We start from the raw sequence: 14,857 nt of genomic DNA on the forward strand, positions 1-14,857 counted from the left end.
ATAGTTGTTTTTTACCTTCATTTTACTTAAAAAGGTAGATTGGGCTCGAGAAAGAATTTTTTTTTTTATTTTGATTGTGTTTTTTAACTAATTTATAGATATTTTGAGTTGAAAATTTTGTTTATTGAGATTTCTACAGTGTTTTATGTCAAAATAGGTTAAAAATAAGATTTTGAACCTTAAAATATCTCTACCTAATTTTCCAGTTATTTCTAAGTGATTAGAATATGGGTTGACAAACAACACATAGTTTGCATTATTATTTTTTTAAATGGACTACATGTTATTCGATTCTTATTTCATAAAAATATAAGTTAGGGCACGTGAGCTTTATGTTACAAGTAACCCTGCTTAGACTTATTTAGTTGGTCAAACATTCAGCCCTGACGTACTAGGGCTAGAAATGCTTGGCTTCTCTTTTCATTTTTTATTTTTTTTGGCAAAAAAAATTAATCAATACTCTCCTCTTGTATATACTTTTTAGTTTATATTATTATTTTTTATTTCAATTTAAAGTAATACTATCTCTATCTAATTTCTCAAATTTTTTTGTTCCCTTTTTAAAAATAATAGTTATTTTTTTACTAATTTTATATTTTTATAATATCTCAAAGAGATTATTTTTTTCATTTATATTTGATATAAATAAATTTTATTGATATGGTGTGTTAAAAAAACATCATTTGTTCTGGATGACAAAAGATAACCTTAGATTTTACAGATGATAGCAGATAAAAAAATCTAACAAATGTATATCACAGATCAAGATTTTTGAAACCCACTTAATCTAATCCAAATCGTATAACTTAGTGTAAATAACCCAAGTTCTTAGTGTAAATAATATTTTTCCTTCTCTCTCTTTATTTATTTTTCCTTTCTCGCCTTCACACCCATGATCACCTCTCACTCCTTTAACCTCTTTCCCTTTTCCCTATTTTTTATTTTTTAAAAAATTATAATTGTTTTTTTTTTTAAGTTTGATTTGATGAAATAACAATATATTTTACACTTCCAATTTTTTTTTATGTGGTAACCAAGAAACAATGAGAAAAAACAAAAGAAAACTTCAAAAATTCATATTGAACTTTTATTTTCTTAGGTAAATTACAAACCTAAAAGAACTTTATATTCTCTTTCTCATAGTCTGTCTTTGTATCATGTTGCACCCTATTTGTTTGATAAAATATTTAATTATGATTTTTATTATTTTTATGATTCGTGATATATATTTATTAGGTTTTTTTATTTGCTATCATCCGTAAAATCTAACCTAACTCGTATAACTTAGTGTAAGTAACTCAGGTTTTTGGTGTAAATAATATTTTTCTTTCTCTCTCTTTATTTGTTTGACCTCTCTCGCCTTCACACTCATGATCACCTCTCACTCTCTTAATCTCTTTCCCTTTTCTCTATTTTCTATTTTCATAAAAATTATAGTTGTTGTTTTTTTAAGTTTGATTTGATGAAAGAATAATATATTTTACACTTTCAATATTTTTTTGGTGGTAACCAAGAAACAATGAGAAAAAACAAAAGAAAACTTCAAAAATTCATATTGAACTTTTATTTTTTTAGTCAAATTACAAACCCAAAAAAACTTTATAATCTCTTCCACATAGTCTGTCTTTGTATCATGTTGCACCTTATTTGTCTGATAAAATATTTAATTGTAATTTTTATTATTTTTATTTTACATGAAAATTATAATAGTTTTTATTTTGTCCTGAATATATACATTTTAAAGGCCTTATCTAGTTTCAACAGTTGCAACTTAATATTTTTTTAGAATCGTTGAAGAATAAAAGAATTAATATACCCCACCAGCAAATATATATAATATCCATAAAAAAAATTAGCTCAATTCAATATATTCAGTCCTTTCTTGTCCAAAATAAAATAGGCCGAGTTTATATTTTATCAAATATCATAAGTTAGGTTGTATACAATTATGAGTTAAAACTCAGTCCATTATATCTACAAATACCCTTATTCTTATTAAGATAAAAAAAAAAGAAAAAAAAAAGAGAAGAAGACATAAATTCAAAAGAAAAATGGGTGTTAAATAATTGCATATTCATCTTAATGTCATTAACAACTCTTTCACAAATTTGTATTTCTCAATAAAATGCATTCATAATATTGATATGATTTCTTACTATATTAAATATCAACTTGAGATTATACCCTCGTAGTCATCGCAGCACATGTTTTAAAACCAGAAAATAACTCATGGGATGGCTACTTTTTCATGGAAAATTGACTGCTTGACCGGGGTTAGGAGGAATTACACGGTATGCTTTGTATTCACACTCCTATATATAATTCAAATAATTATATAGGGTTTGTATGAATTTTTTAGTTACGAGGACTAAATTGTATGTTATCACCTTAAAACAAGGGTTAAAAGCTTCCGAAGAAGGGCCTATTTGTAAATAAAATTAAGATATAGAGATTAAAATGATCTACTGAAACCACACAAAAAAAGCAATGAATCACCCTGCTCCATTGTATCAGCCGGAGTGTGATTCTAATTTCTCTATCATTTCATTTCAAACAATGCCAGTTTGCTTGCTACTACGATCAATTTTTTTAGAAGAGGACACGATGATCTAATTAAAAAATATGTGTTTTTATTTTTCCTTTATTTTTTGCTGGGAATGTCAACTTCCCGGCTTAATTTTTTATTTTTTATTTACCATGTAATATATATATATATATATATATATTAAATAAATTTTATAGAGTGGGGGCTAGATATCGTTTACAATGAAAGCCATGGTGTTTGGAGTATATTAGTCTTTTCAATGAGCTATTGGTCATTAAAAAATTATTAAAAAGTATATTCATCTTTTTTAAAACATTAAACTATAAAACTATTAATTTTCCTCCATGATTAAAAAATATTAGGCATGCGATTAGGGGTATGTTTTTCTTTTCACTTATTATAATACAGTCAAAAGATGTATTTACTCTTAAAATGGACAAGAATAAGGCATGAGTCTAAGGGGTATTATTGTCCTTTCATTTAAGTTTATGTGTAATTTTGACAGGAGGAGTGTTTTGGCATTTTTATATTGGATAACTGACATTTTAATCGAAAAAAATTGTAGGCATATAGGTGGAGTTCACACCCTTTGAGTGGTGCATGAGATGTCATTCAATAGCCAAGCCTGCACTTCCACCATGTCTTCAAAAACGCCATCATTTTCTTTTGTTGTTGGTGTGGTGCAAGCGGCGGATGATAACTAGTTTGCCATTTCCCCCACTTATTTTTTTTTTTTATTTTCTAGAGAGAATATATGTTTTTTTTTTAATTTCAATTTTAATTCTTACATTTTTTTAAATTTCCGCCCTTGGTTTTTTATAAAAAAAATTATGTTCTCAATTTAGTGTTTAAGTTACAATATGTCATATATTATTTTTTACAATACAATTTATATTTTTTTAGTATATAATTTTTTTTTAGTATTTTTGTTAAATTTTTATTAACTTTTAATTTCATCTTTAAATCAAAGTTTATGTTGTTTTATTATGTATAATTTAGCCATCATTCTTTTGATTTTTTTTTATTAAATTTTTTCTTTTAAATTTAACCCTCAAATTGAATTTTTATGCCCTTTAATTTATTTTTTATTTTGATTTTGATTTTGATTTGTTTTATTATAAATTGTTTTTGGTTCCTTGTGTGCATAATTATCATTATCATTATTTTATTTTATTTCTCAATACTTAATTCGTTAAGAATTGAGCTTATTGCTTTTTCATTTATTGTATTTCTAATTTAATGATATGGATAGCATGTTTGAAAAGTTAATACCGTTCAATATTTTTATATATTTTTGTTCATTTCTTTTATAATCTTATCATTCTATATTATTTTAAAAAACAAATATATTATTTTTTAATTATTTTTTATTTTTTTATTAATTAATCTCAATCTCATGATTTAAACTCAAAACAATTATTTAAAAATAAGGTTTTGCAAACCTTTTCCTTAATAGAGATTTTAAAAAATTATTTTATTTGTATTTAATTCTTGAAAATTTTGTTTTTATATAGTTAAACTTTATATTTTTTTAAAAAACATTTATTTTGAAATAAAATTTCTAACATGTTTAAATATTTATTTTGAAATAAAATTTCTAACATGTTCAATCTTACATATTTATTTTATTTTATATATTTTTATATTTTTATTTTTTATTGATTTTAATAAATATCTTATTCTACATAATCAAATATTTTAATCTACATTTATCTCTCAATTTTTTTAATTTTTTTTATTATTATTATCTGTTTTTTTTTTAATTTTTTACATATATAATTATCGATTTATTTAATTAAATGTTTACATAAACCTATTTATTTTTTGAATTTTTTATGTTAAAAAAATATCAAAATAGCTTGTATTTCAATATTTTTAAAAAAAAAATAAAATTTACAAATCGCATTGAAATACAAGTCAAATATATATACAAATACTAGCAGCCATTTTGGACTGTAAAATTGAAGCATCGACACGTACGAGGAAACTATACTCCACCCAGTGTTTAAAAAAAAACACTATATATCCGCAAGCAAAGACTCGAAGTTAGCGAGTGTCCTAAACATTAGGGGAGCTTCATTCTTCCCTGAGGCCACCCCAATCCAGCGTTGCCCATGTTTCCGACTGCTTTTATCGGTTCAACCAAGCCCTTTGTGGTGTTGCCTAAAGCCTCTCCCTGCACAATTTATAAACAGGAAATCGTAGCTCAAGGAAACCATATAATGGCTCTAAGTTTAACCTTGGCCATCAGATATATGAGGCCAATTTCGTCTGTACAATTCATGATCAAATGAGATGATTTACTGAATTGGAAACTTCTCTATGAAAAGGATATTTACTACCTTTTGAAAGGTCGATACAGTCTCATAAATGACTACCGACAATTTAAGTTTCAAGGGGTATTTATTTATTTATTTATTTATTTTGCTAAGTGAATTAAATTATTTGTTTCAAAGATAGCCTAAACAAATTGTGACTAAGTTATCCAATGTTTGTAGGAGATGACATACCTCCTTCCAGCCCATGTTTTCAAGAATTTTCCTGGCATAACTACCAGCTCCAAATGACATGCTCAAGGCTTCAGCAGCAGCTTCCTCTGTAGAAGTAGAAACTGGAGATGAAGAGCCACCAACATCACCAACTAAAGAACTCTTTTGTCCAGGGCCCACACCAAAACCACCATGCAAGTTTCTTCTCTCAGCAGCTCTATCCCTGTATGCGTGGCTTGCTTGCTGAGAATGCAACAAAAGGCATATCACAAATTAAAGAAGCAAGAAGCATGATAATGCCACCAAATTGATTATATACAGAAAAAAAATGGTTGTACATGATTTAGACAAACTTTAAAGCAATATATTTAATGAAATGTGTCAACTTCCTCTCTCTTTTTTTTTTTGATAGGGCAGAGTCATTTTCTCACAAACTGATGCACCACCCAGCATGAAAAGCAAGAAAATTATACATTGGCAAGATTTCAACCGTTCTAGGTACAGGTTAACAGACCAAAGGACCAAAATCTACCAATATGAAGGCTGAGAGGGTCTACCAAATGTTGAAGTTTTGCACTAAAGCATAATACTTCCAGTAACATATTAGCGACCAAAATTGCCAAATTCCAGCTGATTCATGGCAGACAAAATTTAGTGATATGTAGTTTAAAAATAATAAAATATTAGACCTGGCAAGGTCTCTATAACCATCTATGCCAGTAGGTTACAAGTATAACTAAGATTCTAGCATTCTAAGTCAACTAACATGGAGAAATATGGCCAATGTGAAAGGAAATTTGATCGATGACCTATGCCCAGGATATGGCCTAAACAGGGAAATCAAAAAATACAATATCCTAACAATCATCTGGAAGCACAAGCATATGAAAGGCCTTTATTTGAAGAAAAAAATAATGCATGGAACAACTAACATGTTAATCTATCAGCAGTCAGGTGTTATGGTTATCTGTAAGCATCTAGTTGTTGTTAGCAGGTCTACAGGTGTCATGGTATTACCCAGAATCATCTTTTGCTAAATGGCAATAGCTATTAGATGCAATTAAGTCTCTCAAGGACTGCTCTGGGTATTATTGCAGATATTGTTGGGAAATTGGGAATACACAAGACTATACGGGGATTAATCTCTACTTCTTGTAATTGGAAAAGGCCCTTCAAAATATTTCCATGTCATTCACTATTATATTTATTTATTTATTTATTTTAAGGTGTTTCTCCTTAAATTGAACTGGCTTTATCCACCAGTTATTCTATGTTGTGTTATTTTTTAAAATTGGTTTCAAGTTATTTGATATTGATTTCAAGTTTCTCTGTTGCAGAAGTTACCATTTTGGATGCAGAGAGTTGATTGGATAACACAGTCGTGCACTTGCTGTCAGCATCTCCATCAGCTGATATTGATTCACCTTTTCCACTGGACTTTATTAGGGGGCTATCTTGCATGGTAATAGATAATTCAGGGAAATCCCAGCCTTTTGTTGGGTTGGAAGAATCATAAGTTGACATGGAAGCCAAATATCTTGTGCTTGGACTATGCAACTTATAAACTTGTCCTGAAGAGAAATTTAAACAGCTTCATAAATTTGCAACCTTTCATAGTAAATGCACCACATCATACAGTGTTTCAATTTCTAGATATTAACATTACTTTCAACTTCTCCTGCAACCAAAATTAGAAAGTGAACTAACATCAAAGCGGCACAGAAAACACAAAAACTGTCATGTTATCTACTAAATGAGGCAAAATCCAAACCTGTTCTAACTCGTACCAGGTCAAGGTGTACTTCACATATTGGAGCAGTTCTAAAGCGACTACAGCTAGAAGGCATAGAAGGATGAGACTTTGCAGATCGCTTCACCAGCTGCCCAGCCAACCTAGCCTCCTGACCTTTTCCAAGCTTTCGAGAACCCTTGACAATTTCCCAGTCCCATAAATCGACAGCATGAAAATCTGGCACTGGCTCTTCCCTGGAATGCACTACTTGACCATACTGAGCTCGCCAGTTTTCTTCATCCCTTGAGGCATCTGTATAAGGGAAAAAAGGGCCATAAGATCAAAGTGGAAAACAGGGTCTGCTTCAACCAAAGTCTGTAATTTCTGGACCACCATAAGAAAATTGAACCCTGAGGATCAAAGTGGAAAACAGGGTTTGCACTTTCATGTATTGCTTTTTAGGGGGCAAACATGTGGTTCATGATGGTATCCTAAAAGTACTTGTTAAATGTATCTATTAACCATTTCTGTGAACTGACCTGGAAGCAGTTTTGAATCCAAGCATAAAAAAGCAATTAAACAGAAACCAAAAGGAGAAAGATCAAAAAAACCAGAACACGAACAACTTTTATGTCTAAGCAGTCAATGACAGGCAATGATTTCAGCTATGACACTTTTACCTGGATCAACTAAGCCATGGTGGCCTTCTGTGATTGGATCACCTTCTTCTGGCTTGCAATTATCATTATTGACTGCAAATCATCCATGTAGGACCATTTAAATTATTGCCAAAGCACAGCAAACTGACGCGCAATACTTTGTGACAGTCAGATGAAGAAGCTGTCTCACCATCCATTTTCAAAGCTATCACAGGATCATCAGAGGCATCAATTGCTTGGTTAGAACCAGACAAATAAATGTTGATAAGTGTTTCTTCCAACCTGGATCATGTAAGTAACATTGTTAGAAGGTGCATAATAACTTGAAAATCAGGTGCATGGCATGAGGTTTTGTATTCCAGAACATACCACTCCGATGGTGCAGGCGGATTTTCATGTTCTTGAATGCTGCTGCACTCAGTGTTTCCTGTAGATAAGAGAACCGGTGAACTGAGAAAAATGAAAAATAATAACTCACTGCAGAATGCACTGAAGAAACAGGAATGACAAATAAGTTAAATGGGAAGAAGGTTGAACCAGACTTATCAACCACATCATTGAAGGTTTGCAGAGAGATGTTCAATGTCTCATCAGATAAAACATAAAAATTATTTATACACATATAATGAGGAAAACATGACACGGGGTGCATGTGCCACTTTTATGCCATAAATCCAAGCAAAGAAAGTTTAATTCCAATTTACAAATTAACACACACACTCTCCCATTAATCATCTATCCATCAAAAAAAGTCAGCTGCAAGCCAATACATCTATGCAGGATGCAACAAGCATTTTATTATCCTGTCATCTAGCAATACTGGGTAAAAGCTAAGTAGCAATCTTGTCAGTAACTCATTTCTTCAATAAAAACAGCACCATGCCGAGTGGCTCACCTAGATTGCTTTCATCGACAACAACTCCACGATGTTGGAAAGATTCAGAATCATTTGCTGGTGGAAATGAACAGAGATTTTCATAAACATTGTCTTCAACATGCGTAAACGACTCATCTTGAAGGGGATTATCAACAGAAGTTTCCCTTTCACATTCATTATTAACCTGAAAGCAAAATGTCATAGCCAAAACACGAGAAATAATAGTCGAGAAAACAGAATCCTTGGCATTGAAAACAACCAACTGAACCAAGAAAAATTGCTACCTTGTCACTACATTCTAAAAGCACATAACTTCCATTCTCGAACTTGTAATAAAGACCATCTCTACTGCTGTAGAACCAACCAGCACTTGGGTCATGGTAAAATCCACTACTGCATCAATTTAAGACAAAAGGAAACAAAAGGTTATCATATTTATACCGAAGAAAACGCTGTCAGCAACAAAAACCCAAAACCAAAAGTGGAAGAATTCCCAGATAAAATTATGCATTAATTAGATTACGTGAGAGATCAAGAATTGAAAAAGCAACCTGGCATGGAAATAGAGTTGAGTGGTTTGATCCCAATCAAAAGAGAAATCGTCTCTTTGTGTCTCTTGAGAATCTGGTTCTGTGTCTCCCGCCATTTCTTCGTCGGGAGTTGAGTTGGGCACCGCACCTTCTGCTATTTCTTCGTCGGAGTGTCTCTACCTATCTTAGATTGAAGCCCATCGTAATATACATTACCATCTGCACAAGAAGTTGTCCATTCCGAATCTCAGCCCAGCCACGGTCGTGTTTGGTTTTTACAGTGGAGGATACTTTTAAATTAAAAAATGCATATAATGTTTTTTTTTCATAGTTTATATTTTTATATTTCAAATTAAATCTAAAAATTATTAATTTAATATTTTTTCAGATAAAAAATATTTATCAAAACATTTAAAAAAAACATGTTGTAATAAATAACAAGTAAGTATTTTTTTTTATTTGTAATTTGTTTGCAAACTCAAATTTGGAGTATCATGATCAAATTCAGCTCGAGATTGACCTTACCAAGAAGTTGAGTTATGGCTTTATGGATCAATCTGGAAAAATAAAAAATATTTAATTTTTAATATTTTATACAAAAAAAATTAAGAAAAAAAATCATATGAATATAGATTATAAATATTATAAATAATAAAGTTTAAAAAAATATTTTAAAATTTTTTTATTTTATATTAAAAAGACACTATATTATCCTTTTAAATTAAAGTATTTAAACCTAAAAAGTTTTTTATCTCACGTTGAAAAAACATAACTTTTTTCTTGTGAATATGGAGTATATTAAAAGGCTTCAGATTCCACGTTGAGAAAATAACTTTTTTCTTATATACATATATATATATATATATATATATAAAGAGCTTCAAATCTTATATTAAAAAGATATTATATTATCATTCTAAGTTGAAATATTTAAATCAAAAAAATTTTATTCCACATTAAAAAAACATAATTTTTTAACATAAAATATATATATATATATATATATATATATGAAAGGGCTTCAAATACTATATTGAAAAATAACTTTTTTCTTAGGAACATGAAATATATATAATAAAAGGTTTTAAATCTCATATTGAAAAAATACAAATTTTTTTCTTGTGAATGTAGAGTATATATATGAAAGGACTTCAAATCCCATATTGAAAAAATAACTTTTTTCTTGGGAACATAGAGTATATATACGAAAGGGCTTCAAATCTCACATTTAAAAAGCATAACTTTTTTCTTGTGAACATGGAATATATATACGAAAATGCTTTAAATCTCACATTAAAAAAATAATTTTTTAAAAAAACATAGTGTATATGTACTAAAGGGTTCTAAATTCCATATTAAAAAAACATAATTATTTTTCTTGTAAACATATATATATATATATATATATATGAAAGGGTTTCAAATCACACATTGGAGAAAAAAACTTTTTTATTGAAAACATAGAGCATATATATTAAAAGGTTTCAAATCTCACATTAAAAAAATAAAATATTTTTCTGATAGTTATATAATGAATTTTAAAAAGTGTTAATAACAAACAAAAAAAAAAAAAAAGGTAAAAAAGAAAATTCACTTTTGAAAAAAAAAAACACTTGGTCTTGTTTGGGTTCACTCGGATCATAGGTAGACTTGGATTTACTGAGTGTTGCATTGGTTAGTCTTTTAACAAATTCGGACTAATCTAGTCACTAGATCGATCGGATTTCGGGTTGACTTACCGCACTGATCTAGGTTTAATAACTGTGGTCTTGAATTGAATTTTTTAAAAATGTTACTAGAATAGTGCTTTTTTAAAAAAAAAGTTTTGGATTGTTCTTTTTTTACCTGTAATTTAGTATAATGTTGGCTATGTGTCCAACACTACTAATGGTGGACGCCTTTTTTTTTTTTGTCAAAGCAGAAAAAAATAGGTATGAGGAAAGTATTTCACATTTATAAAAAGAAAATATAAAACAATATATCTTATTTAAAAAATATTATTTTCAACAACAAAAATTCTAATTAAGAAACTTTAATTGACTTGAGTTTTAAATTGAATCAAGCCTAATCTAATATGACCCATTTAAAATTTGATTTGATATAAAAAATAATAAAATTTTATACTAAAATAACTTGTTTTTTATTTTAGAGTTTTTGTTTATCCAACTATATAGTAAAAGTTAACATGCATAAAAAAGCCATAAAAAAAAATGAAGGAAAAAAAGGTATTGTGAGGGGCTAAAAAATATGATAACTAATATTACAAAAATAATGCTATAAGTTTTCTTGAAAATAAACAAAAAAATCAAATGATATTTAATTAAACAACACAAAAAAAAAATGTAGCAAATGAATAGCTTTTTTTTAAAAAAAAAGACAAAAAATCATAAATGGTTATATAAAAAAAAAGCTCGCTAATATAATAGAAAATGGAATATAATCTTATAAAGATTTGCATAATGTTTTTGAAAAAATATTAAAAAAAAATCCTCGATTGATCCCAAAAAGGCTCAAATAAATCTAAATTAATACAAAAGTTATTCTTGAGTCATGATACCAAGGAAAGTTTTAATCCTACAATCAAAAAAGTTAAAAAATCCTATAATCACAAAATGTTAGAAAATCTTGCAGCTAAGCAAGTCATTTCTAAACCTTGAACTTAAACCTTGAACTAGGTTATCTCTTTAAATGACCAAATTTCAATATTCTTATACTGTGGAGGTCACTCTTAAAAATAAGACCATTTTAAATAGGTCATTCATAAGAATGAGACTATTTGGGTAAGTCACCAATTACAACAAGATCATCTTAAATAGGTCATTTATTATAATGAGACAATAATATAATTTTCAAGGATGCAAATCCCTTCGTTGAACTTAAAGGTGTCAGATCCCTCTTCTAAAATTTAAAGATGTCAAATCTTTTTTCTTCTAATTATGTGATTTTCAAAAGTGTTAGATCCCTTTCATTTCAAAATAAAATATTTAAGGTATAAAATATCTCTTTTAGAATTTAAGATTGTCAGATTCCTTTTATTTTAAAATGAAATCTTTAAGCGTGTTATATTTTTTTTTTTTAGAATTTAAAGATGTCATGTCTGTTTCCTTTCAACTGCGTGATTTTTTAGAATATCGTATCTTTTCTTTAAACTTAAAGGTGTAAGATCCCTTATGTTTCAAAATAAAATCTTTGAGAGTGTTAGATATCTCTTATAGAATTTAAGGATGTCATATACTTTTCTTTTAACTATATGATTGTTTTTTTGGAATTTAAGAGTGTCAGATCCCCTTTCCTTCCAATTATATGATTATCGAAGGTGTTAAATCCATCTATTGAACTTAAAGGTGTTAGATTCCTTTTGTTTTAAACATCATTTTCCCCTTTACAATTTTACTACATAAAGCTTTTTATTAGATTTTATAACATAAGCATTGTAAATAATGGATAGCCATCATGACCCAAAAATTAACCCCCCCTTTTAATGTGTATTTTGAAAATTGGAAAGATCCAAAAAATGCCTTTTCAATAATTTTAATTAATTTTATTCATTTTTTATATTCTTTATTTTTATTTAATTTTCATGTGTCAAATTTTTTTTAAAATTATAAAAAAAAATGCAAAAACACAAAAAATTTAAAATAAAAATATAACTAGGGTTGAGATTGGACTGATTGTTGTTACCTATTTTTGACCTTATACAAAATCAAGAAAATAAAAAAAAATCAAAATACAAGAGGATTTACATGAAGAAAACTTAAAAGATAATCTGAGTTGGTGGTAAAGGACCAAAATGACAAGGGGACCAAAAGTGCAAGAAAAAAATGAGGGATTCTTAAAAATTAAATTGCCTGGGGACCAAGCAATTAAGAGGAAAGAGACAGAGAAATTACTTATAAATAGATGGTTACACACACACACACAAAATGATAGGAGTTTGAGGTAGCCAAAAATAATTTCTTTGACTTTTCTCTCCAGCACATATACTCTCCTTAAAAGATCTATACAACAAAAAAAAACCTTATACCCATTATTCCAAAAGGAGTCGTTAGCCACACAACAAAAAAGAGACACCCATCTTTAACCTCCCATCTCTTGGCTAACCTTTTGTAGCCACACACTATCATCTTTTTCAATCGAGATCGACCTATCACCTTCAATGACAACCCTCCTAACAAGCCTTTAACCCAAAACTATAGAGAGTAGCTCCCTTCCCACGTAATTATCATTTTCTCTCTAGCTCGACTGTGGACCAACAATCCTTTCCAAACATCAACCATAAATTCCTACCATTTTCCACTCATGAGCCACTATGGCCTCAACCGTTATGAGAGGCTACTCATGCACACAAACCAAAGCTTACAATGACAATTTCCTTTCACCCAATGATGCTTAAATTGTAGACAGACCGTCGATTAAAAATCATAACAAGACCTTAGATTTTATCAGACAACAAAAAAATACAGCTTACTTTAGGTAGGGCGTAGTTGGGGTGCTAATACATTCTCTTTACACAACCAGTCTCCTTACCCAATCTTCGAGATCAGTTAAGGTTCCCAGTGACCAGAATACTAGGTGGTGACTCCCATTCAAATTTTTCACTGATAAAAGATAAGAACTCTTTGTCTCTCTATATTTGCCAGATAGACTTACATATACCAATGAGTGGATGATAGTTGTGATGCCGCGCAGACACGTGTGACACTTGACATGTAATACTGGCCTATTTATCACTTACGTATCTTAAAATTCAATTAAAAACCATAACAAGACCTTAGATTTTATCAGATAACAAAAAAATACAACTTACTTTAGGTAGGGCGTAGTTGAGGTGCTAATATATTCCCTTTACACAACCAGTCTCCTTACCCGATTTTCGAGATCAATTAAAATTTCTAGTGACCAGAATATTAGGTGGTGACTCCCATTCAAATTTTTCACTGATAAAAGATAAGAACTCCTTGTCTCCCTATATTTGCCAGATAGACTTACATATACCAATGAGTGGATGGTAGTTATGATGCCGCGCGGACACGTGTGACACTTGACATGTAATGCTGGCCTATGTATCACTTATGAATCTTAAAATTCAAAAGTTATAAACCCTTCGCCTCTTTATTACATATCCTCACACTAGCTTTTAAGATTCTCTCGTCTAATTTTATCATAATGATTCATAGGGAAATAAAACAACATGGAAAATGTTTATGCTTAGAATTAGTCCTAATATATGTATTTGTGTTCGATTACACAAAGACCCAGGAAAATTGCTGGTATATATAGGACTTATGCCTATAACATAGGCCAAAAGTGCATGGTACAAAACATAACCTAAGCCTAAAGGCATTGGACATGAGGTATATGTCAAGCCTAAAAAATGATGGGTTAGAGCATATATATAAGGTCCCTAAGCCTAAACATGATGCATCTCCAAGTTAGGTTTGATCACACCATTTGGCCTCACAAAACATTGAACTCATAATGATGACATGAGCCTTATAGGTGTACATGACCCCTAATTAATCCTATTAGCATAAAAAACCCTAATAAACTATATAATAGACTCGGGGTTCCCTCTTAGCTTATAAGACCGCTTATATGAACATACATACCCTAACCTCAAGCACATCCAGTTTTTTTAGTGTTAATATCATTATATCACAACAATACTTATTTAAATGATATTAATTATATTGGACTTGTTTTAAACTTAATTGATAACTTACGTGACAAGATGTAGGATATTAAGAGATATATGCGATAATGAAGCTATTTAATTTTGCTTATTGTTTTTGAGATAGATGTTTTATGAAGAAAAAAAAAGAAAAGGTCATGATCTTGTTGTGCTTTGTAAAGCTATTAAAACCAACCCAACCTATGACACCAACTCAATCAAAAATTTGGGTCACGAGTTGATTAAGATGGTTAACTTAAGTTTAGATTGTTTTAATAATTAATGATGTGCAATTTATTTATGGGTGTTGCTATTGGCACACTATAGTTGCTAATGACATTATTACCAAGTTGC

At 29.4% G+C, this 14,857-nt stretch overlaps 1 protein-coding gene across 1 annotated transcript; it reads right to left on the reverse strand.

The window, feature by feature from the left end:
- Nucleotides 1-4,369: 4,369 nt before the first annotated feature.
- LOC105137965 (D111/G-patch domain-containing protein) lies at nt 4,370-9,088 on the reverse strand. Its single transcript, XM_011043929.1, has 10 exons — nt 8,854-9,088; nt 8,587-8,695; nt 8,321-8,486; nt 7,795-7,852; nt 7,616-7,707; nt 7,447-7,518; nt 6,806-7,078; nt 6,379-6,605; nt 5,056-5,277; nt 4,370-4,721 (listed from the first exon to the last, which is right to left on the reverse strand). The coding sequence occupies exons 1-10, from the start codon at nt 8,946-8,948 to the stop codon at nt 4,611-4,613; spliced, it is 1,425 nt and encodes a 474-aa protein (XP_011042231.1). The 5' UTR covers nt 8,949-9,088; the 3' UTR covers nt 4,370-4,610.
- Nucleotides 9,089-14,857: the final 5,769 nt, after the last annotated feature.

The sequence above is a fragment of the Populus euphratica genome, unplaced genomic scaffold (genome assembly GCF_000495115.2).
Source record: "Populus euphratica unplaced genomic scaffold, PopEup_1.0 scaffold173.1, whole genome shotgun sequence".
NCBI lineage: Eukaryota > Viridiplantae > Streptophyta > Magnoliopsida > Malpighiales > Salicaceae > Populus > Populus euphratica.